At 35.6% G+C, this 25,621-nt stretch overlaps 1 protein-coding gene across 1 annotated transcript; it reads right to left on the reverse strand.

Annotated features, from left to right (window-relative positions):
- Nucleotides 1-4,203: 4,203 nt before the first annotated feature.
- Nucleotides 4,204-7,723, reverse strand: LOC133329762 (tyrosine-protein kinase Shark-like). Its single transcript, XM_061538225.1, is given in 8 exon segments — nucleotides 4,204-4,530; nucleotides 4,590-4,761; nucleotides 4,818-5,443; nucleotides 5,714-6,139; nucleotides 6,581-6,884; nucleotides 6,887-7,028; nucleotides 7,085-7,572; nucleotides 7,646-7,723. Coding segments are annotated over 8 exon segments (2,559 nt in total). The 5' UTR covers nucleotides 7,722-7,723; the 3' UTR covers nucleotides 4,204-4,205.
- Nucleotides 7,724-25,621: the final 17,898 nt, after the last annotated feature.

Consider the following 25,621-nt stretch of genomic DNA (forward strand, 5'->3'; position numbering starts at 1 on the left):
TTCCGTGTTGGACCTTTAGCTCTTAGCTCACAATTGGCGATCCAGTCGGCAATGGATTTTTGACAGCCGACCCAGTAGAATCTCTGCTTTACCTTTTCAGCGGTTTTTGCTATGCCAAGATGTCCTCCACTTGGCCCATCGTGAAACTCCGACAAGACATCTCTTATTTTGGAGTCTGGGACGACGATCAAGTTCCGGTGAGATTTACCGTCCTCACTTTCCCATTTGCGATATAGGCAACCATCTTTTATAAGTAGACTGTCCCACTGGGCCCAATAGGTTTCTAGTTGTTTCTAGAAGCGACAGGAATACTCTGTATAACATCAGCAGCACTGCCCTTCAATGCCAGAAGTAGTGCAACCGCTTTGTCGCTGTCGTTCCACGAATTTCTAGAAGCCACTGTCTCGAACTGTAACTTGAAAACATTGAATGACGTAGAACCGTCGAATACAGGAGGTTTGATTTTTAGTGCGTTATCAGGAACTCGCACCGGACCACCTTTGATTTCCAGTTCCGACATTTTCTTCTCCAGATTCCTATACCTGTGGTCGTGGGCCAGAAATTTCTCATCCACAGACAGAATTTTCTCGTCAACCGACTGCACTTTCTTATCCAATTCTTTAATTTGGACCTCCACTCTCCTTCCAATAAATTCTGTAATGTTCTCGAGTTTCTCGTTCATTATTCTCGAATTTTCTTCTAACGTTCTGAAATTCTCTTCGCTCCTTCTAGAATTTTCCTCAAACATTTTAGCCAGCATTTCTCTTAAATCGTCACCCCTGACAGCTACTGACGAGACTTTCCCACCGTTGGATTCGCCCATTTCCGATAAATCCACTTCATCCTTACTGTCAAACTCATATGTATCGATGTTCATACCACGGCGCTCGAACTCATCCAACAGTCGTTTGTGTAGCTCAGCCTTGTTGCCAGTACAGGACAATTCCAATTTATTGAGCTCCTTCTTCAAGTCTTCCACTCGTAGATCCTTAAACTTCATCGTAGTATTATCGTAATCTCACTGCCGACACCAATTGTTACGTTCTTGGATTTTACTTAATCCCGTGTAGACGTTGTTTTATTTCCCAGTACAGTTCGTACTAAATAAAACGCGGGTTCTTTCTGATTACGATTATTACAATAAGTTTATTGACACACTTTACTTTGCACGTTACTTTACAGCTTTACGTTACTTGACGGTTTCAATTCGCGATCTGATTCACAACTGACTAACTGCCTTTCCATTTCCCCTATTTATATGAGCCTCGCCTGTCGCTACAGAAGTTTCTAGACGATCTGGTAACCCCTAGATTACGAACAATCTACAAATGCAACAAACACATACAACCTTACATTGAGTAAACAATAACAACAACACATATACCGGCGAGGGGGGTAACAAAGAAAGAGGAATTAAGCGATCATCAATGATGACGATTAACAAGAATTATACGTCAATAACAAAATAGAAAATGAAAGAGGAAATGGAAGGATGTAGAAAAATCTATACAGTAGTTGTTGTTGTGAAGTTATTCGAATAAACTGCGTAGTAGAAATTTACGTTACAATTCAAATTCTTAAATTAACGGAATTCATCTAAATTTACTTAAATCTAAAGTTATATTCGTAACAATATGTAAAAGTGAGATAAAACCATGTGTACTACAGTCGAACACGATTATAGTAAACACTGGATATACTGAACAAAATGTTTTCATATACCACTTTTTTATTTTTAATCAATGCTGAAAAAAGTAAATGTTGGTGGTTTACATTCTAAGGGGAACCCCAGCCCGCCATTTCCTCTTCTCTACTTTTTAGAATTTTTCTCATAATCTTTCCTTCAACAACCTATTTGCGGTTTACGAGTCATGTTATTTATTTTGTAATCAAAATTGGAGTGTATTAGTTTTTTTTCGCGGAAATGTTGTATCTTCCTATGACATTTGGTCTATTTTGACAAATGCATGCAAAATAACCTAATTTCCTCTTTTAATTAGACTATTTTTCGTCCATATTGCTGTTATTGCCAACTTTACGTGCGGGGACGTTGTAAATAACAATATGTTTCTTTGCTTTTATTTCTTTCATCATGCCAAATATCGAAAATTTTATTGTTTTCTATTCTGAAGTTCTCTACAAGAAACGGATATATCTTGAAAAACGCAAAAAATCGCAATTTGAGACGTATTGGAATCGATTTAGAACACTTTCATTTATATATTACAGTTGTCAAAAGATCAGACAAATTTAAACATTTTAGTAAAAGTCTATCTAAAATGACTTATGTGTAAAAAATAAACGCATTTATTTTATTATAGTCAACTATGTAAACTTTGAATCGCTACACAAACATATTAACAAATATTATATATTAAATAAACAGCACACGCCACCGCCAATACTCTCCATGTTTAATTTTTATGTTTATGATTTGTATTAAGCGGTTTCAAACGTTTTAAAATAAGCCTTAATTTAAACAAAAAAAATTATTTTCAAAGTGTAGAGTTTGGCAACAATTTCCACCGCTTTAAAGACCCTTTTACGCAAAAAATCTTACAGAATCATAAATTTTGAGATGTTTTCTTTTTATTGCCACCAACAAATATATTATTTTCCAAAATTGAAGAAATTACTTTTTGCCTAAAAACTGTCCAAATTACCTATAGTGTACTGGATGGAAAACTAGACGGAGTGCTAGCCGTAGTACTGGAAGGACTCCACTGAATTCTAGCGGATATTGCTGGATTATTTGTGCAGCAATCGGCTACAAAGCCTGAATTTCAATTCCTGTGTGAACGCAGCGTGGTACATCTTCTCATATGGCACCAGTTTCTGCAACCATTGCACCTTACAGATGTCATATTTCTCCGTATGATTTCCCCGCAAACCGAACAGGTCCACTTGGAGTTCTGGGCAGGTTGCTGAGAAGGGATGGAATTTCTCGGGGCTGTTGGAGTTAAGGTGCTAGATGTCGAAGGCTGCAGGCAACAGCTGGCAATGAAGCTGTGTGACCAGTCGCGGTGTGAGGTAAGACCTGAGCACCTCCTCAGGTGACACCAATTGTTGCAAACATTGCATCGCACAGAGGTGGAATTTGCAGCGATCTGTTGATGACACACTGAACAAAACCAGACAACAGGGCCTGGGTTTTGTTCAACGCCGGCACGGATTAAAAGAATGGCGAGCAAAGCTGCCGACATGAATTGCTCACCTGTGGAAAAAACTTTCGTTTTGTACAGCTGTCGCTGAGTTGACAATCCCTGGCTGAGTCGAACTCGGGTCGTTCCGGAGCGTAAATCCGATTGTCGTGGGAACGAAACCCACTTGTAGTTACGTCTTTTTGTTTTTTGTTAATATAAGGTCCTTTTTTTGACCGCAGACGTGTAAAACTTTGTCAACACATGTAGTTTATTGACATTCACAATATTCATTCAAAAAGTCAATTTTAAATTTTTTTGTTAGTTACGCCTTTTTGCATTTAACTAACGATATATATATATTTTTTAATGGTCAGATCATCACCGTAAATGTCTTTATTTCGCCTCCAAAATGCATCATACTCAGCTTAAATATTTCTTATTACCTTTATGCATTCCGTGACTATATTTGGATTTCCAATGGCATTTTATTTGTTGTTTTCGAGTTAAAAATTTGCATACAATCATTTATAATATTCTCAATCGTCATAAAATAAGTATTGTGTAAATATTTTTCATATAAATATTTATTACTTATGTTTTTCTAGTCATCTGCCTTTAAATTTATTAGCGAAAAAATTTCGCACAAAATGTCATCACATTCTCCCACTCCCTGTAATCAGAATAACTAATTTTTCCCCAAAGCGGATTTTTTGGCTTTCGAAAGCGAGAATGAGAAAAAAATTCACTGTGCAATGTTGTTCAGTCTATAAAACACACATCAAAAATTTTTTTGCTAATATTTTATTTGCATTATAACTAGATCAAACTTAATAGATACCAATGACACGAATTTCGGCAACACATATAACTTAAATACATATTTTATATATGTAATAAATGATGGAATTGGATTGTTTAATACTCTAGGATAAAATACCACACGTTCTCAAAAAATAAGGACAAGTACACTTAAAATATCGATGATTATAGAATTGCACTTGAATGTAATCGATGAAAATATAATAAAAATGAAAAAAGAAAGAGATTTGTATTGAGTATTCTTCAACTTATGTGATCAGTTTTAACTAGTTCTAAAATGTTTTGATAATCTGGGTCACGCGCAAAAAATTCTGTAAGATATCGGAATGTGGGACGATCTTTAGCTTTGTAATTCCAACAATTTAACATTATTTCATAAATGTGTTCCGGACATAGGGGGGGTTTAGGCAAACGCTGACCACTCTCAATCAATTTAATTGCGTCCACGCCACGTATGTCACCGTAAGGAGGTTCTCCCAAGGAAAACATTTCCCACAAGGTGACGCCAAATGACCACACGTCGCTGGCATGTGAAAATATTCCATTGTTAAAACTTTCTGGAGCATACCTAAATACAATTCAACAGTAGTTAAGACATAATTGACAATATGCCATTATTAACCATACCATTTAATGGGCCATTTGCCACCTTGACTGGCTTGATAACATTCGTTGTCATTTCCCAAAGCTCGAGATAGTCCAAAGTCACTTATTTTGGCTTGATTTCTTGATGCTAACAAAATATTTCGAGCTGCTAAATCGCGATGAACAAAGTGATGTTTCTCCAAATACTGCATGCCTATAAAATAATATCTATAATATACTATTGTTGTTACTTTCGATTATTTTACGTACCACATGCTATTTGAGAAGCCCACAATTTCAGTTCATAGTTAGGATTAATTTTCTCCTTGTGGTCCAATATGAAATGTAACATCGAACCGAATGGTACCAACTCCTGAACCATCATCAAAGTGGAGCCTTTCGATATTCCTATTAACTGAACAATGCAATGATGTTTAAGCCGGATCATTACGGAGGCTTCTCGTAAAAACTCCTGCTTATTTGTCCGACAGTGTTCGTCACGCAATGTTTTTATGGCCACCTCACGACGTCTCATATCGCCTCCAATTCTTTGAATTTGATATCCTCGATAAACCGACCCGAATTCGCCTTCTCCGATTATCGATTCAAGTTTAAGACAATCAGGTGGGATCAAGTAATTTACTTTTGAACTAGCTCTGGACGTTTCTACAGATGCTGTACTTGTTTGTCGATTTAGATATCGCACCATTTCACTTTCATTGGATGTTGTGAATATTAACGAATCTAATCGTTCTGGATTATGTGAAAACTCTCTGAGTTCGGCTGCAGATGCTTCAAGTTCATCTTTAGTCATGTAACTATCACCATCGATATAGGGTTCGGCAAAGACGCGAATATCTACTGTTGGTATATAACCATTTGCATTTGGCGACAGACTGTAAGGAAGGAAAATATTATTACAATCAATTTGTTTAAAATAAACCGAATTGAATATGGACAGTATTTCCAATTTATCAATCCTCATTATGTATGTCTTGAAAATAATAAAATTTTCGGTTCAGTCACAATTACATTAACAAAGCCGAAGCTTCCAAGTAAATTAACTTAAATGACCAACATTTTGTAAATTTTGCGAAAATATTCCTTTAAATCCAAAACTATGCAATAATGATGATAGTCAATGACAATATGTATATGTATATTACCTTTCGGTTGGAATTTGTTGATTTCGCTCTCTTTCAATAATAACATCACTTTTTGTAAAATATTCAACTTCTTCTTCAGTTTTAGATTCAGGTTTCATCTTAGAATCTAAAGATGACGTGAGAGTATCACTATTAACTGCTGCATTATTTTTGGGAACATTATACAATTCATTTTGACCACCGTTATTGTTGATTAAATTTAAACTTGCAAAATCTGTCGAAAAGGACAAGTCCTTCAATAATGTTTCAGCCTGTTTGAGTTCTTCCTCGTTGCAGGGCACTTGTGGTTTGTCGTCACATGATATTGATTTTTGTTTCAGCTTACTTTTTCGTAATGTACTCATACTTTCTAAGATGCTGGTCTTTTTGGGACTTTTCAACCAATGTTGGTAAGAACGGCCCGTCATCAATGTATAAAAATTTTGACTGTAAATGATAGGATACATTTATAAGATAACTTAAATTGTGTGTGTGTTTTTTGTGTTTGTGGGAATCTACTGAATAATGACAGCTGTAATGAAAATTACCATTAAAAACAATCAAAAAACACATTGTTATTTCTATTGAACCTTAATAGAGGTAATATACTGTAGAAATTATTTATAACTTCTCCTTTATGATCGACACAAAATAGTAAATTCTTGCAGTAACAATTTAAATAAAATCAAATACACTTATTTTTTAATTTAATTATGACCTATGCGCACTATAATCAATATTAATTTGGGATGTTTTTTTTTATTTTAAAATAGGCAAGCTGTTCTAATCCTACTCTTTTGTTGATAACATAAATTACAAACATGGATTTTCTCCTGATTTTGGACAAAATATAGATCAGAATATTTCATATTATTTGAACTTACCGACTGTGAAATTATGAAATTTTTCACAACATTATCATATAGCAGGGTTAATACATAACCAGTTCCTGCAGTTTTTCTCTCAGAAAAGCGAACCAGAAAGCAACCTGATGCATCGACGTTAGCATTTTGAATTCCGTTTTCAGTTGTAGTATTTTCTATTTGGAACTTCGCTGCAAACGTTTTTAAAACTTCCGTTGCTTCTTCCCGATTTAGAGTTCCGTGATACCACTGTGATCTATTTGTGTTTGCTGGTTTCAATTTATATGTCTCCAGATATTGTACCACCTTTTCATGATTAGCTTCCTTAACAATTCCTTTACTGCTTCCAAATTGCCGTGTTTTGCTGCTTCATGTAAAGGCACATAGCCGTTTCGAATATTGCGACCCTGAACATTGGCATGTGCAGCTATTAAAAGTTGTATAAAGCTGCCACGCTGATGTCTGGCAGCGTACTAAAAATACACAAACCATTAGATCTAAAGTCCAATAAACGTAGTTCCGAACTTACATGAAGTGGCATGTTATTATCCGTATCCATACAATTAACATTTACTCCTGCGTTTAGTAACAGATTGAGCATAGCTTCATCACCGTACAATGCAGCCAGATGCATAGCGGTTTGCCCATTTTGATTTTTGGCATCCACATTTCGATAGCCACACTTCAGGAGTTCCGATACAACAATATGATTGTTATTCATAACTGCGCGATGAAGCAAGTTGGTATTTCCATGACTACGTGTTTCATTCGGTGGCGGATCCTTCCGAATGAACTTGGTGAGTTTGGTTACTAAGCCATTGGCCGATTGCTGGTAATATTCAACCAATGTGTCCAATCCATGCAAAATCTTTACTTTATCTTCAATTGAGAAAAACGCGTCCTCCCCATGACGTCTTATTTGATAATGGCAAACCTCGCCCTGGTGTAACAAGGTCAGCACAAAATCACCCGCAGCAGTATTACTTTCGCGGACAAGGAATGTACCATCCTCCTCGCCTTAAAAATTTACATATGTTGAAAATATGTGAATTAAATCAAATACATATTAAAAAAATACCATTTAATTTACCACTTTTGCATATTTCTTCCGCAGACTCGCGAGATAGCCGTCCATGAAACCAGCACAAGTTTTCATCTCGGCTCATAATAGATTGCTAAAGGCACAATTGTTTTATCTATATTTGAATACAGTTTAAAATATTTGTATCAAATCTGAAAAGCAACAATAACAATTTCCTTCCCACAACAAATTGACAACGATGGTATAAAAAAAAAACAATAAGATCACTTAATTTCTTACTTTTAACACTTGCAACTTTTGGTACTTTCTTCTATGAGATGTATTTTTCTCCGCATAAAGCCAGTGTTGCATTTCAATAGTACTGTGATATTGATCATGATCAAAGCAGATTTAATAAGGTAGCTGTATGAGCACAGCTGCAGGTAGAATTAACTCTCAGTAATGTTGCCTTTAGATTTACGAAATCCAATCGATCTCAAACGTCAATTCCATTGCGTATACATCAAGTATGATCGACTGGATTGTGAACACGAATAAAAGCACATTTACATACAAAAGATTCAGGATTTAGGGTTGTTGCGTCATTTATTTACTAGAACCGGCACAATTTTGCGTAATTTCTGAATAATATAATTATCGTCATTATGCATTCTACATTATATAACTGACTTCACATTTTTAGAGGAATTTTAAAAACTTTATGGAGGGTGCACAAAAATTCGCTCGCGAATGATTCAGAATACATTCGTTTTTGTCTTGGGCTCATTATAACCTTCACCGCATTGTGGTACAGGGTATTATGACTTTGTGCATATGTTTGTAACAGGCATGTTTGTAACTCGTCAACATAGGAGTTGATCTCTGTTGGTTCCGTTGTGACTGATTTTTTTTTTTTTTTTTGATAAAATATATTCTGTACTACTCGAACAATCGACTTGATATAAGAAATGCCAATATCAATCGATATTTTCTCACATACTGCAAAAATATTTCGACCTTCTTCAATAAAGTCTCGAAGTTGAATCGTTCCTTTAGGTTAATTCCCATTTTTGAGTTTTTATTTCAAATATTTATTTATTTTGAGAATTATTTATTGTTTTCTTCTAATTCTAGCAATTTCTGGTGCATTCGGACCTTTATTTTCTATAATAATGATGATTTTCTGAATTTTAGGTGTACTGTACAATTTTTTTGGCAATTTTGATAGATTTAACAATATTTTAAAAAAATGAAGTAAAGTAAAAAATCACACAATGTTTTAATTATGTGGCCACTTCAAAGTCGATGTATTTTCATAAAAACCGTTATTTATGGAAAAATTACATGAAATAATTTTCTATTTTCACACTAAATCTCTGAGGTGCAGTATATCGAAGTGCTCCGAATAAAAAATATTCAAAAGTACTTCAAACGAATCGAGAGCTGATCAAAAAATGTTTACCACAATAAATGTTTTAATTGCGTGATCACCACTGTATATTTTCGCCCGATTTTATGTAAAAGACGCACCAAAGTCCCTATATTACTTTCGATTTGCATGAAATTTCGCATAACGTACATAATTAATTTAGAACGATGAGTGTTAAGATTCGTGAAAATCGGTTCAGATTTAGATATAGCTTCCATATATACTTTCGTCCGATTTAATGTAAATGGTTCACCTCAGTCCCTATATATCTTTCGATTTGCAGGAAATTTGGTATAGCGTACTGAATTAAGTCTAGAATGATGTGTGCTAAGATTCGTGAAAATCGGTTCAGATTTAGATATATCTCCAATATATATTTTCGTCCAATTTTATGTAAATGGTACACCAAATTCCCTTTATATATACTTCAATTTGCACGAAAATTGGCATGGCGTACTGAATTAAGTCTATAAAAATGTATGCTAATTTTCGTGAAAATCGGTTCAGATTTAGATATAACTCCCATATATATTTTCGTCCGATTCGATTCGTTTTCGATTCCTTCGATTTACACAAAATTTGGCATAGCGTAATGAATTAAGCCTAGAATGATGAGTGGCTCGGTTCAGAGTTCGATATAGCTCTAATATATATTTTCGTCCAATTTATGTAAAAGATACACCAAAGTCCCTATAAATGTAAAAGATGCACCAAAGTCTCTAGAACGATGAATTAAGTCTAGAACGATGAGCGTTAAGATTCATGAAAATCGGTTCAGATTTAGATATAGCTCCCGATTTTATGTAAATGGTGCACCAAAGCGTACTGAAATGAATCTAGAATGATGTGTGATAAGTTTCGGAAAAATCGGTTCAGGTTCCCATATAGCTCCCACATATGCATATATATTTGTCCGATTTTACATAAATGGTGCGCCAAACTCTTAAAGGGCTAAGCAGAGTGCTCGCGTTGAGCCATCCGTCGCGTTATAAGTTATCGAAAATACAACAACCACAAGGAAACGATAACACAAACGCATATCGTTTCCTTGTGGTTGTTGTATTTTCGATAACATAAAACGCTACGGATGGCTCAACGCGAGCATTCTGTTTAGCCCTTAATGTTTGTCCGAATAACACTAAATTTTGCGCAACGTATCAAATTGAGACTTGAATAAATTATTTGAGGTATCATAGGTTGCAGAAAGACACGAGTATGCTCCTTCGAGGGAACATTGACATGCTATTGTAAAACGGCAGAACTTTTTACCGGGTTAACCTACTTTATGAGGATTTATTTGACATGTATGCAAAGGAATTGACAATTGAAACCCACTGGTTTAATGAAATCCGGTTAAATGTAAACATACTATAAGGGTACATATGTACGATATACCCAAAGTTGTGAATGGTATCATATAGTCGGCCCAGTCTGACTTTACTACTTTGTTTACTGGTTTTACCAATGAATTTATCGCGATAAATTCTTTTTCAAACGAGCATTCGCCAAACTAATGTTCGCACACACATAACAAATGAGTGAGACCACACTACAACGATCGTTCGTTTTGTGGTTGAATTTGTTTCTGATATTTGTTCACGAATGAAAACAAAATTCGCGAATTCTCAAAACAGCAACAAAAATAACAACAAACGTTCGTGAACTCAATAGTTGTTGGGATATGTTTTAAAACACATTTTTTTCGTTTTGTGTTCATTTTACGAATGAATTTATGGCGACAAATTCTTTACTAAACGTGCATTCGCCAAAGAATGTTCGCACATGTGTGTGCACACATAAAAAACGAGTGAGACCACACAACAACGATCGTTCGGTTTGTTTGAAATTCTTTCTGACATTAGGGATGGAAATGAAAAATGTGAAAAGTACTTTTATCAAGAAAATACAAAAAAAAAAAAAGAAAAATTATTCAGTATCATAAAGATTGATTTTCAGGATATTGTTGCGATCTTGGATTTTACTTAATCCCGTGTAGACGTTGTTTTATTTCCCAATACAGCTCGTACCAAATAAAACGCGGGTTCTTTCGGATTACGATTATTACAATGATTTTATTCACACAACTTTACTTTGCACTTTACTTTACTCGACGGTTTCAATTCGCGATCTGATTCACAACTGACTGACTTTCCATTTCCCCTATTTATATGGGCCTCGCCTGTCGCTACAGAAGTTTCTAGACGATCTGGTAACACCTAGATTACGAACAATCTACAAATGCAACAAACACATACAACCTTACAGAGAGTAAACAATAACAACACATATACAGGCGAGGGGTAACAAAGAAAGAGGAATTAAGCGATCATCAATGATGACGTTTAACAAGAATTGTACGTCAACAAAAAAATAGACAATGAAAGAGGAAATGGAAGGATGTAGAAAAATCTATACAGTAGTTGTTGTTGTGAAGTTATTCAAATAAACTGCGTAGTAGAAATTCACGTTACATTTCAAATTCTTAAAAAAAAACGGAATTCATCTAAATTAACTTAAATCTAAAGTTATATTCGTAACAATATAATCACTTAGTCTATTTATCTGATGACAATAATATGAGAATTCTTGCTTCTTTCGCTTGCATTTGAATATGTATGCTATTGACTAATTTTAGTTTCACTACCTCGAAAGCCAATATACCCCAAACTAACATGAATATCAGTTCCAAAGTGTTCTTGATATTATTGAAGTAATCACGAAGACTATGAATGTCATCAATTTGCCTACCTCAGGAAATAGCACAGAGTATGCCAAATTGATTATGACAAACATTTATTGTTACGTTCTTATATTTTACTTAATGCCGTGTAGACGTTGTTTTATTTCCCAATACAGTTCGTACTAAATAAACGCGGGTTCTTTCTGATTACGAATATTACAATGATTTTATTGAAACAACTTTACTTTGCACTTTACTTTACTTGACGGTTTCAATTCGCGATTTGATTCACAACTGACTAACTGCCTTGCCCTTTCCCCTATTTATATGAGCCTTGCCTGTCGCTACAGAAGTTTCTAGACGATCTGGTAACACCTACATTACGAACAATCTACCAATGCAACAAACACATACAAACTTACATTGAGTGAACAATAACAACAACACATATACAGGCGAGGGAGTAACAAAGAAAGATGAATTACATTGAGTGAACAATAACAACAACACATATACAGGCGAGGGAGTAACAAAGAAAGAGGAATTAAGCGATCATCAATGATGACGTTTAACAAGAATTGTACGTGAATAACAAAATAGAAAATGAAAGAGGAAATGGAAGGATGTAGAAAAATCTGTGCAGTAGTTGTTGTTGTGAAGTTATTCGAATAAACTGCGTGGTAGAAATTTACGTTACAATTCAAATTCTTAAATTAACGGAATTCATCGAAATTAACTTAAATCTAAAATTATATTCGTAACATTGCCCCCCGCTTAAGCCTGTTCGTCCCGAATAGGCACAGTTCCCGTTCCGTAGGGGGTCAGCCGCTCCAAATGTACAACTTTCATCTTCGACCTGGGACTGTCGCTCCTCTGGATGCGATAAACGACGTCATTTATTTTCGTGACAATCTTGTAGGGTCCTTCCCAGTGTGTTTGCAATTTGGGGCATAGTCCTTTTTTCCGTTGTGGATTGAACAATAGTACCAGTTGCCCTTCTTGAAACCCATCGGTATTTGCCGCTCGATCGTACCTTGCCTTCATGCGGTTGCTAACCATTTTTATTCGATGGCGAACTGCATCGTGGACTTTACTGAAAGAGTTTTGACTGTCTTCATCTTGGTTCACATCGTCGTTTGGGGTAGCACCGAATATCAAATCGCCAGGTAGCTTTAATTCATTTCCGAACAGAACTTTGGCTGGGGTCCGGGATGTGGAATCATGAATGGCCGATCTATAAGCCAGTAAAAACTTTGGAATATGCTCATCCCAGTCTCGTTGGCCACTGTCCACCACTTTCCGTAGATGTTCTTCCAGGGTGCGATTGAATCTTTCCACCATGCCATCTGATTGTGGATGTAGGGGCGTCGTTCTGGTTTTCTTGATTCCGTAGGAGTCACACAATTCCTTGAAGATCGCTGATTCAAAATTCCTACCTTGATCGGAATGAACCTCCGATGGAACACCATAGCGACAAATCCAATTTTTGCTGAACACATCCACAATTGTCCCAGAGTCACTTATTGGGAACGGTCCAGCTACATCCATTGCGATTCTTTCAAAAGGGGCTCCTGAATTATACTGCTGCATGTAGCCTCGACTCTTCCGTGTTGGACCTTTAGCTCTTATGCACCTTTCACAATTGGCGATCTAGTCGGGAATGGATTTTTGACAGCCGACCCAGTAGAATCTCTGCTTTACCTTTTCAGCGGTTTTTGCTATGCCAAGATGTCCTCCACATGGCCCATCGTGAAACTCCGACAAGACATCTCTTATTTTGGAGTCTGGGACGACGATCAAGTTCCGGTGAGATTTACCGTCCACACTTTCCCATTTGCGATATAAGCAACCATCTATTATAAGTAGACTGTCCCACTGGGCCCAATAGGATTTTAAAAGAGGGCTTTCGGAGGTAATTTCTTTGCGACTAGGTCGCTTGCCCGTTTCTATGGCCGAAATTATTTTGCCCAGAATGGGATCCCCAATCTTCACCCGACTCAAACTGCAATAGTCGGACATCAACGATATTCTCTATACACTCAGCCTTTGAGCAATGCCTGCATTCTACTTTGCATGGCCGACGAGACAGGGCATCAGCATTACCGTGTTTTCCGCCTTTTCTGTGCTCGATTCTGAAGTCATAACTCTGGAGCCTCTCGATCCAACGGGCTAGTTGACCTTCCGGATTCTTAAACTGCAGCAACCATTGGAGAGCAGCGTGGTCGGTCCTCAGCAGGAAATGCTGGCCATATAGGTATTTGTGGAAGTGTTTAACGCTCTCAAGGACAGCAAGCAGCTCTCTCCTCGTCACACAGTAATTCCTCTCAGGTTTCGACAATGTCCGGCTGTAGTACCCGATGACTTTTTCTTGTCCGTCGATTTCCTGGGAAAGGACGCCACCGATGCCGCCCTCCTTGCGTCTGTGTCCAGAGCAAACCTGCCGCCAGGTATAGGGTATGCCAAAATGGGGGCTCTGCATAGCATGTCTTTGAGTTTAATGAATGCCTCTTCTTGGTCGTTGCCCCACTGAAACCTCTGGCCTTTTTGCGTCAAACGGTGTAGACATGCGGCGATGTTGGCAAAATTTGGGACAAATCGACGGTAGTAGGTGCAGAGACCCAGAAAGCTTCGCAGCTCATGGAGATTTCAGGGCTGCGGCCAATCTCTGACGGCTTGAATTTTCTCATTATCCGTCGATATGCCCTCCGGCGTCACTTGGTGCCCCAGGAACTTCACCTCTCGTTGGAAGAGACTGCACTTCTTTGGGTTTAACTTGAGGCCTGAAGACGAAAGCTGCTGTAGAACATCCTTTAAGTTATTGATGTGTTCGTCGAAGTTGCGTCCCATGACTACGATGTCATCCAGGTATATGAGGCACGACTTCCACTGCAGCCCTTTTAACACCCGCTCCATCAGCCTTTCAAATGTAGCCGGGGCGTTGCAGAGTCCGAAGGGCATGACATTGAACTGCCAGAGACCCCCATTAACGCCAAACGCTGTTTTCTCCTTATCTTTCTCGGCGATCTCTACTTGCCAGTACCCACTCTGCAGGTCGAGTGTGGAGAACCATGACGTCCCGGCTAATGTGTCCAATGTGTCGTCGATTCTTGGGAGCGGATAGCTGTCTTTCTTGGTGACATCATTCAACTTTCGGTAGTCCACACAAAATCGGGTGCTTCCGTCTTTCTTCTTGACCAAGACCGCTGGGGAGCACCATGGACTTGACGATGGTTCTATTACACCACTCTTTTCCATTTCACTTATCAGCTTCTGGACCTCGTCTCTTTTTGCCAGGGGAATACTTCTTGGAGGCTGTTTAATGGGTCTCGCGTCTGCTGTATGGATTTCATGCTTCACCACTGATGTTCTTCCTTGGTGCTCTTTTGTCAACGCAAAGGTAGAGGCATATTTCCATAATAGCTGCTTAGCCTTGTTCCTCTCGGAAGGTGATAATTGGTGTGTCCACTCTTTTATGTAGCCGTCGAGGTACTTCTTCTCCATGGCTGCTGGCTTTTCGGTGCTAGTTTCCAAATTAATTACAGCTTCAGCTGGTGTGCATTGTCCAACATCGGAAAATTGGCAAATTTGCTCTTGCTTGTTTGACAGGTTCAAAACTCTAACAGGAATCAATCCGTCCTTGTTGCTTTTCACCAGGGCATTCGCTATTAGGATGTTACTGTTTATGTTTTCTGCTGGTTCCACCACCCACAACTTCTCGGCTCCACAATCTCCATTCATTGGTACCCATATTATTGCTTCGGCACAGGACGGTATTATCTCTGGATGGTCCGTAGTCAGACGTATAATGGGTGTACTTTCATCGTAGCCCACGTTTAACGGAATTTCGACGTTAGACCAGGTCATCACACGCTCTTTCATATCCAGATTGATACCAAAGGCAATCATAAAATCTGCGCCTATTATCACTTGGTCTACGATATCGGCAACTATAAACTCATAAAACGCGGGTTCTTTCTGATTATGAATATTACAATGATTTTATTGACACAACTTTACTTTGCACTTTACTTTACTTGACGGTTTCAATTAGCGATCTGATTCACAACTGACTAACTGCCTTGCCCTTTCCCCTATTTATATGAGCCTTGCCTGTCGCTACAGAAGTTTCTAGACGATCTGGTAACACCTAGATTACGAACAATTTACCAATGCAACAAACACATACAAACTTACATTGAGTGAACAATAACAACAACACATATACAGGCGAGGGAGTAACAAAGAGGAATTATATTGAGTGAACAATAACAACAACACATATACAGGCGAGGGAGTAACAAAGAAAGAGGAATTAAGCGATCATCAATGATGACGTTTAACAAGAATTGTACGTCAATAACAAAATAGAAAATGAAAGAGGAAATGGAAGGATGTAGAAAAATCTATGCAGTAGTTGTTGTTGTGAAGTTATTCGAATAAACTGCGTAGTAGAAATTTACGTTTCAATTCAAATTCTTAAATTAACGGAATTCATCTAAATTAACTTAAATCTAAAGTTATATTCGTAACAATATATATATATACAGTGGTGGTCACAGAATTAAAACATTTACTGTGGTAAACATTTTTTTATCAGCCCTCGATTCGTTTGAAGTATTTTTAAAATTTTTTTAATTCAGAACACTTCGATATACTGCACTTAAGAGATTTAGTGTGAAAATGGAAAATTATTGCATGCAATTTTTCCATAAATAACGGTTTTTATGAAAATACGTCGACTTTGAAGTGGCCAAGTGGTAAAGTAAAAAATCACACAATGTTTTAATTGTGTGATTTTTTACTTTACTACATTTTTTGAAAATATTTTTTAAAAAGCTCTTTAATTTAGTTAAATGACGTAAACTAAGCACCGATAAAATCATTTACGATAAAAATTTTTGAAAAAATTTGTAAATCTATCAAAATTGCCAATAATTTGTACAGAACACCTTACATTCAGAAAATAACCCTTATTATAGAAAATAAAGGTCCGAATGCACCAGAAATTGCTAGAATTAGTAGAAAACAATAACTAATTCTCAAAATAAATAAATATTTAAAATAAAAACTGAAAAAATAGGAATTAACCTAAAAGAACGACTCAATTTCGATAGCCTTTATTGAAGAAGGCCGGAATATTTTTGCAGTATGTGAGGAAATATCGATTGATATTGGCATTTATTATACCAAATCGTTTGTTCGAGTAGTACAGAATATATTTAATCAAAAAATATATCAGTCACACCAGAACGAACAGAGATCAACACCTATGTTGACGAGAAAACGTTTCTAGTACACAGCAGCATGTTTGATGGTTAACTCTTGACCCTTAAAATCTATTGAACATGACAATATTTTTCCAAAATAATATTTTTTGAATAGAATAATGCCCATTTAATCTATTTTAGCCCAAAAGAAAGAAAAAAAAATACAATTTGACAAATATTTAAAGTCTTGTGTTGAGCAACAAAAAAGTTACTGTGTGGCAGAAACTTTTATTCGTCAACATAGGCGTTGATCTCTGTTCATTCTTTTGTGACTTGTGTATTTTTTGATAAAATATATTCTGTGCTACTCGAACAATCGATTTGGTATAATAAATGCCAATATCACTCGATATTTCCTCACATACTGCAAAAATATTCCTGCGTTCTTCAATAAAGGCTATCGAAATTGAATTGTTCCCTTAGGTTAATTCCCATTTTTTCAGTTTTTATTTCAAATATTTATTTATTTCGATAATTATTTATTGTTTTCTACTAATTCTAGCAATTTCTGGTGCATTCAGACCTTTATTTTCTATAATAAGGGTTATTTTCTGAATGTAAGGTGTACTGTACAAATTATTGGCAATTTTGATAGATTTTACAATTTTTTTCAAAAATTTTTATCAGTAAATTATTTTTTCGGTGCTTAGTTTACATAATTCAACTAAATTAAAGAGCTTTTGAAAAATATTTTCATAAAAACCGTTATTTATGGAAAAATTGCATGCAATAATTTTCCATTCTCACACTAAATCTCTTAAGTGCAGTATATCAAAGTGTTCTGAATTAACAAAAATTTAAAAAATACTTCAAAGGAATCTAGGGCTTATCAAAAAATGTTTACCACAGTAAATGTTTTAATTCTGTGACCACCACTGTATATATATGTGTATATATCATGGCATGGTACAATTATGGAAGATAACAACAAATCCCAGCTGATTTGATACCAAATTAATACTAGTGTCAATATGAATATGACAAATTATGTTTTTAAAAATTACTCAAACGGGAAAATTTGGTACGCATAAAATTCGAAATTGTACTTTATTAAATGTCCTCCTGTATTCAATTTCTCTTGTCTTCTTAACTCGCAATTTCCAGCATTTTCACATGTGTTACACATATAAAAGACAATGGCTCAATTAGAGGAATGGTGTGGAAGCGATAGAAATTAAAATTTGATAGATTTTCATTCATGTTTTTCTATTCTATTATGAGGATTCGAAAATATTACATTTTTAAATAAATAAATGGTCTGTTCCAGGACTTTTTTAATAGTAAAGCTAGTAAAATAGAAACACTTCAAAATCTCTCTCAGAGTACAAAATAATTTAAAAAGTTCAGGATAGTAATATGCTAGTAAATATGCCAAAATTAGATGGCAATACTTCAAAATCAACATAACAGCCAATCAGAAGTAGGTATTCCTGTTTACCATTTTTACTCGGCCAAATTTCTCGAGTAAAAAGTTTACAAAGAGAACGCCATTTTGTATTGTGCTCTTTTATATTTTATTCAATGTTTTACCAGTTTTGTGGGTTCAGAAACGGGTTTCGAGTAAAAAGTTGCAAAACTTGTAAAATGAGTAGATTCTATTAGGTTCTGGAACGGAACTAAAATTTATTGATTATTTGTTGTTTGTTTACATTTTTCTGTCAAATGACGATGACAATAGTATTACTTACAACAACAAATTTCCATGTGGTTGTTGTTGTACAACAACACTTGCTGTTACCTTATATTGTTATACCATGATATCATGGCTTAATGAAGGATTGGAATGGTACCGAAATGGTCACGGGGGTACTACAGTACTTTTTATGGGTACAAATGTACTGAAAAAAGTACTGTTGTACTGAATTTTCCATCCCTGTCTGACATTCTCTCACGAATGAAAACAATCATTCCCGAATTCTCGCGAATGCTCAAAACAGCAACAAGAATAACAACAAACGTTCGTGAACTCAATAGTTGTTGGACATGTGTTTTGTTATTCCACACACTTTCCATAAATCCATAAATAATGAAGTAATGAGCATAGGAACTTCGGAACTTCAGAGGGCCATATCTCGGGAATTATGGACTTCCCCCATGAAAGTCATATATTATCGTGGCCAGGGAGACCACGAAAACAAACAAATTCATAAGATATTTTACACAAATTCTTGTAGAAAATGTTAATAAAAGTATTGCCAAATAATCTCTTCAAAATTCGGAGATTTTCATTTATAAATTTGTTTTTTACTTTTTTGGTTCCACATTACAACAACATTTTTGACATTTATTTGCACCAACAGCTGGGCTACCTTATTAAATATACCTTGGTACAATGCAAACATTCGCGAGAGATTACAAATGTTTGTTCATTCATAGTATCCTTATCATTCGCGATAAATTGAAAACATTCGAATTCTCGCAGTGAGCATTCGAAAGCAAGAGCGTATTTTAATCATTCTCCGAACCCTGGAGTTAACCGATAAGTGCATTGAACGGCTGAAATGATTTTTGTCGTTTTAGTTAATTTACATTCAAGGGAAACCAGAAACACTTATTTGGGGAATTAAAAAAAAGAAAATATCAAATTTCAATAAAAATTTGAGTTAAAAAATCTTATTTTTTATTATAAAATTCGTGGTAAGTCCCAATTTAGATTAGTCGAGTTTACTTGCGGCAAGTCTTTGTTTGTAGGCCTTGATTTATGCGGTGTACACACTAGCATTTTTGAATGGCACTCTTGCCCAAATTTTACTTGTTTGATAGTGTGGCCTCACATGTTTGTCATTCATCAGGCAACCACAAAAATATATTTGTGGTTGTTGAACAGTCAGTAATCGATATAAAAGTTGACAGTCAAAAATGATAGTGTGTACACCGCTTTAGATTAGGCGAGTTTACTTGCGGCAATTCTTGTCGTTCTCTTTTGAACTTGCTTCATGCGTCTATGTCTTGATTTAGATTAGGCGAGTTTACTTGCGGCAAGTCTTTGTTTGTAGGAGAGAGGGGCAAGGGGAATAGAAATGAAAAAAAATTGCTCGTACCGACAATTTTCTAGCAATTCGTTTTGTGTATTTCGTATTTGTTGACATTTTATATAGATTTAAATGTGAAAAAAAAAAACAAATAGAAAAATATTTTGGAAACCGAATTGCCTTGTATAAACGCATGAAGCAAGTTCAAAAGAGAACGACAAGAATTGCCGCAAGTAAACTCGTCTAATCTAAATCAAGACTATACAAGGCAATTCGGTTTCCAAAATATGTTTCATTTAAATATATATAAAATGTCAACAAATACGAAATACACAAAACGAATTGCCAGAAAATTGTCGGTACGAGCAATTTGTTTTCATTTCTATTCCCCTTGTCCCTCTCTCCTACAAACAAAGACTTGCCGCAAGTAAACTCGCCTAATCTAAATCAGGACTAGGAGTGAGGGGCAAGGGGAATAGAAATGGAAAAAAATTGCTCGTACCGACAATTTTCTGTCAATACGTTTTGTGTATTTTTTTTGTAGCGTCATTTCGGAACAAAAATTCAATTCAAAAAATATATGTTTGAAACCAAATTGCCTTGTATAGACGCAGGAAGCAAGTTCAGAAGAGAACGATAAGAATTGCCGCAAGTAAACTCGCCTAATATAAATCAGGACGAACAATTTTAGTAGGAAAGTGTGGGGATTTTATTCCAAAAGTGTCGCTAACGATTGCTTCTGACACGACCTGTTTGTAGGCTAAATAACCATTATGTATTTTCCGGATTTCGTAAATCCACATCATATAAAGTGTGCATGTAATTGCGCATTTCGAATCGAGTGGATTAGAAGCTTAAAGCGCTATAATGTTATTACAATTTACATGGTATAAAAAGGAAGGCAGTCTCATGCTCATATGTTCAAATTTTTATTCTTACCTTCAGCTCTTCTATAGGAAGACCTTCAGCTCTTCTATAGGAAGACATTCAGCTCTTCTATAGGAAGACCTTCAGCTCTTCTATAGGAAGACCTTCAGCTCTTCTATAGGAAGACCTTCAGCTCTTCTATAGGAAGACCTTCAGCTCTTCTATAGGAAGACTTTCAGCACTTTAAGTGAAGAAAAGGCCCAGTTGGCGTTTTTATTTAGAAAATAAGGAAATGGTTTGCTACTTTAAGCAGTTTCAAATTTTTAGGATAGTGCAATGTGCTATTAACTATGAAATTGTTACGAGTGCTCAGTTAGAGGTCTCAGATGAACCCATTCCCATCCTGTAAACCTGTTTGTTTTGTGTTTGAAAGTTACAATTCTCCGCAACCAAATAGTTGGGATTCTGCCATTTTTTTGTCTGAGAATATTAAGCATTCCGCGTAATTTAGTTTAAGGTTTTGCACTATTAATGAAACTTTATCTATATACAGTCAAAATTGTTTATATCGGTGTAGTGGTCATAACCATGGTATAATTATTACAAGGTAGGGCACAGCTACCAACTGATTTCAATTTTTTCCCCAAGGTGGCTTGTTCCATCAAATCAAAATTCATATTTTGTGTATGTGTGTGTATTGTTTTGAATAATATGTCATATATATTCAAAATAAATTTAAATATATTAAAATTTAATTGAAATGAAAATTATGTTTTTAACATGTTCGTCTGGAAGTAATTACTTTGTTATGGATGAAACAAACATTTGATGGTATTCCCTACTGGATTTTGGGAAGAAATCATAACCTTTCATTCATTTTCGCGTTTTTTAGTTTTGTGTTGAAAAAATTTCAAATAAACAATTGTTGCGTATATTTATTTTATTTTTGGCAGAAGAAGCCAAACGTGCATAGTTGCTTTTTTGTTATTCACCTCAAGCTGCCCTACCTTGTATTATTGTACCATGGCCATAACCACGATATTCAAAAGTTCCGAAAAGATTTCAGCCCGTGTTGGAAACAAAGAATGAACTACCTAATACTACTACTTTGCATAATATATTTGTAAAATATCTAGTTAACATAGTTTTGTGTAATTGTCATGTTATACAGAAAATTATAAAATAAATTTTCATTCGTTGATAGACCTTTAATATAATAACAGGTTATGGGCCCTTCCGCGTTTTAAATTCGAAAATTAAGATTATTTGTACACGATCAGATAATAAAACCGCGAAAAGAATATGGCAAAGAATATGCAATTGGAGAAACTTCGCGGAAGCGAAAACTTTGAAGACTGGAAGTTTGCAGTAGGGGCATATTTCCAAATGAAAGGTCTGTGGAAATCCATTCAATGGACTGAAGATAAAGAAGGCAAGAAAATTCAAGCCAAGGCAGAATTGGTCTTATTGATGGAGAAGTCTGTTTATCCTCATATACGAGAATGTGCGAGTTCAAAAGATATATGGACTGCATTAGCAAACATTTATGAGGACAATGGCTTAGTCAGGAGAGTTGGATTAATTCAAAAATTCTGCTCAACAAAATTGAAAGATTGTTCAAATGTTGAGGAATATGTAAATGAGATAATCAACTCAGCGTCCTAATTAAGGGCTGTTGGACTTAACGTAGATGAAGAGTGGATCGGATCAATGCTATTAGCTGGATTACCTGATTACTATAGGACTATGATTATGGGTATTCAAGCTCGGGTATAAAAATAACAGGTGACGCTATAAAATTGAAAATATTGCAAGATGTGAAGAATGAAGCAACTGAAATGGCTCTAGCTGGCAATAAAAAGAGAATTGGCAAATATGTTAAAGGACCAAAGTATTATAATTGCAACCAATACGGTCATATAGCCGTCAAATGCCCAAACAAATCATCAAAGAAAGTATTTGCCAAGAAAAATGGTGGGAATTCTGCGATGGGAGCGTTTACAGTACGTAAACTGAATAACAATGATTGGTACTTCGAGCCCATATGTGTTCAAGTAAGGAATTTAGTGATCGATATGAACAAACAACTTCTGAGGTAATCATAGCAAATAATTCTTCAATCCGTGTTAATGGAATTGGAAATGTCGACATGTTTTCATTGGTGGGAAACTCAAAGAAAAAAAACGTTACTTTTAAAAATGTTCTGCACATTCCGGATTAGTATATAAATCTATTGTCCGTTTCAAAAATTGTTGAAAACGTGTACAAAGTTGTATTTGATGCAAAAGGTTGCAGAGTTATCAACAATTGTGGCGATATTATTGTTTCAGGAGATTTGGTTGAAGGAATGTTTCGCATGAAATTTTCAAGTAACAAAGCAATGGTTTTTCAATGTAAGATTGAAGAAGGTAAATTGTGGCATAAGCGAATCGGTCATGTATACAATGAAACATTGAAGAAAATGGCATCAGGAGCAGTTATTGGAATATGTTGTGAGCAAAGTGAAGAAAATTGTATTGCTTGCTTGAAAGGGAAAATATCAAGAATCCCATTTAACGATACTGGAACTAGAGCTAACGGTATATTAGATTTAATTCATACTGACCTCTGTGGTCCAATGGATACAAATTCCATTAGTGGTTCTCGATATATATTAACTTTTATAGATGATTACTCGAGAAAAGTTTTTTATTTATTTTCTCAAACGGAAGTCTGAAGTGACTGAAAAGTTTCTCGAATTCAAAAAAATATGTCGAAAGTCAAACAGCAAGACGTATTAAGTCATTAAGAAGCGACAACGGAACTGAATACTGCAATGAAATGATGAGACGCATTTTTGTTGAACACGGTATTTATCACCAAACTATGGTACCATATTCGCCTCAGCAAAATGGTGTATCTGAAAGAATGAACAGAATCATAATAGAAAAAACTAGGTGTTTTCTGATTCAGTCCTGCTTGTCCAAAAAATTTTGGGCTGAAGCATCAAACACTGCATTTCATTTAATTAATTTAACACCGACGGAAAAGCTGAATGAGATTTCTCCGGAAGAAGTATGGTCAGGTAAGAAGCCCTGTTTAACTTATTTCAGAGTGTTTGGATGTACATGCTATAGCAATTCCAAAAAGACATATCGTTTCTTTGATCCCAGTAGAAACACCGTCGAATTAAGTAGAGAGGCCAAGTTTTTGGAAAGTAAATTCTACGATGATATGCCAAAAGAATATGCATTTTTTTTTTATTTTCGCCGATGCGATTCAGTGACGGAAATAGAAACTAATGTACCTAGTGATGAAGATGCCACTAATGTACCTAATTATGGTGATGCAAATGATGATACTTGGCAAGGCTCAAATTATCAAGAAATAGAAGAAAGACAAAGTGATCAAGAAAACTTAGAATGTGAATACTTTTCAGACGAAGCGGATTGTTCAACTTTTCTTGGTTTCGTCAATGTTTCAGAAAACATGAATCAGAGATCATCAGATACGGGAATCGCACCGACAAATAATATAAGAAGATCAACAAGAATTTCGATACCAATAACAAGATATGGATATGTGTGTCTTGCATCGAGTGAAGATCAGGAACCAAAGACGGTACAACAAGCGTTGGGAGGAAACCAAAGCCAAGAGTGGAAAAAGGCAATGGATGATAAACTAGTAGCTTTATCACAAAATAAAACTTGGGAAGTTACTAAATTACCAAAAGGAAAAACACCAATAGATAATAAATGGTGCTTTAAGGTGAAACGCAACTCGAATGGAGAGATTGAGGGGTACAAAGCTAGATTTGTTGTGAAGGGATACTCTCAATAATATGGAATTGACTACGAAGAAACTTTCTCTCCGGTGGTGATGTATTCCTCAATACGTCCAATTTTAAGCTTGGCAGTTCAGCATAATCTTGACATAGACCAAATGGATGTAGTAACAGCTTTCCTACAGAGTGAATTGAGAGAGGAAATATATATGAAAATTCCAGAAGTCGTTATATGGCCTTAAACAAGCCAGCCGGATGTGGAATAATAAATTAGATGGAACTTAAGAAAATTGGGCTAACACAATCTAAAACAGAACCCTGTGTATATTACAAATTGAACGGAACAGAAATAACATATGTCGCTATATATGTGGATGACATATTGATTTTTTCAAATAACCTTGAATTCAAAAAACATATTAAGGATTGTTTGTCAAAAAATTGTGGTTGGACCAGGAATTATACATTAAAGGTGTATTGAAAAGATTTAATATGCAAAATTTTAATTCTGTTTTTACACCATTAGATGTCAATAAAAAATTGACAAAATATATGGCATCTTCGAAAATGGACCATAAAGTACCTTATCAAGAAGCTGTTGGAAGTTTATCTTATGCTGCTCAGGTCAGTCGCCCCGATATATCATATGCAGTGGGGGTTCTGTCAAAGTACAACAATGAACATGGAAAACCACAGTGGGAAGCTGTCAAACGGGTAATGAGGTACCTCAAAGTCACAGTGGATTTTAAACTTCAATTTTCAAAAGATGACACCGAATTTATAGAATGTTTTTCTGATGCTGACTGGGCAGGTGACCTTGATGATAGAAAATCTACTTCTGGGTATATTTTCAAATTTCAAAATGGCTGCATTTCATGGAACTCGAAGAAATATCAACAACGGCATTGTCTACTACTGAAGCCGAGCCAATAAGTTTGAGACATAACAACACATACCATGCACGATCAAAACATATTGATATATTACACCATTTTATCAGGGAATTGGTTGAAGATAAGAAATTATGTATCGAATACCTAAAGAAAACGAGATGATCGCCGATATTT

This window comes from Musca vetustissima, unplaced genomic scaffold (genome assembly GCF_032173495.1).
Source record: "Musca vetustissima isolate MV318-11 ecotype Yass unplaced genomic scaffold, APGP_CSIRO_Mvet_v1 utg80184, whole genome shotgun sequence".
In the NCBI taxonomy this organism is placed as follows: Eukaryota; Metazoa; Arthropoda; class Insecta; order Diptera; family Muscidae; genus Musca; species Musca vetustissima.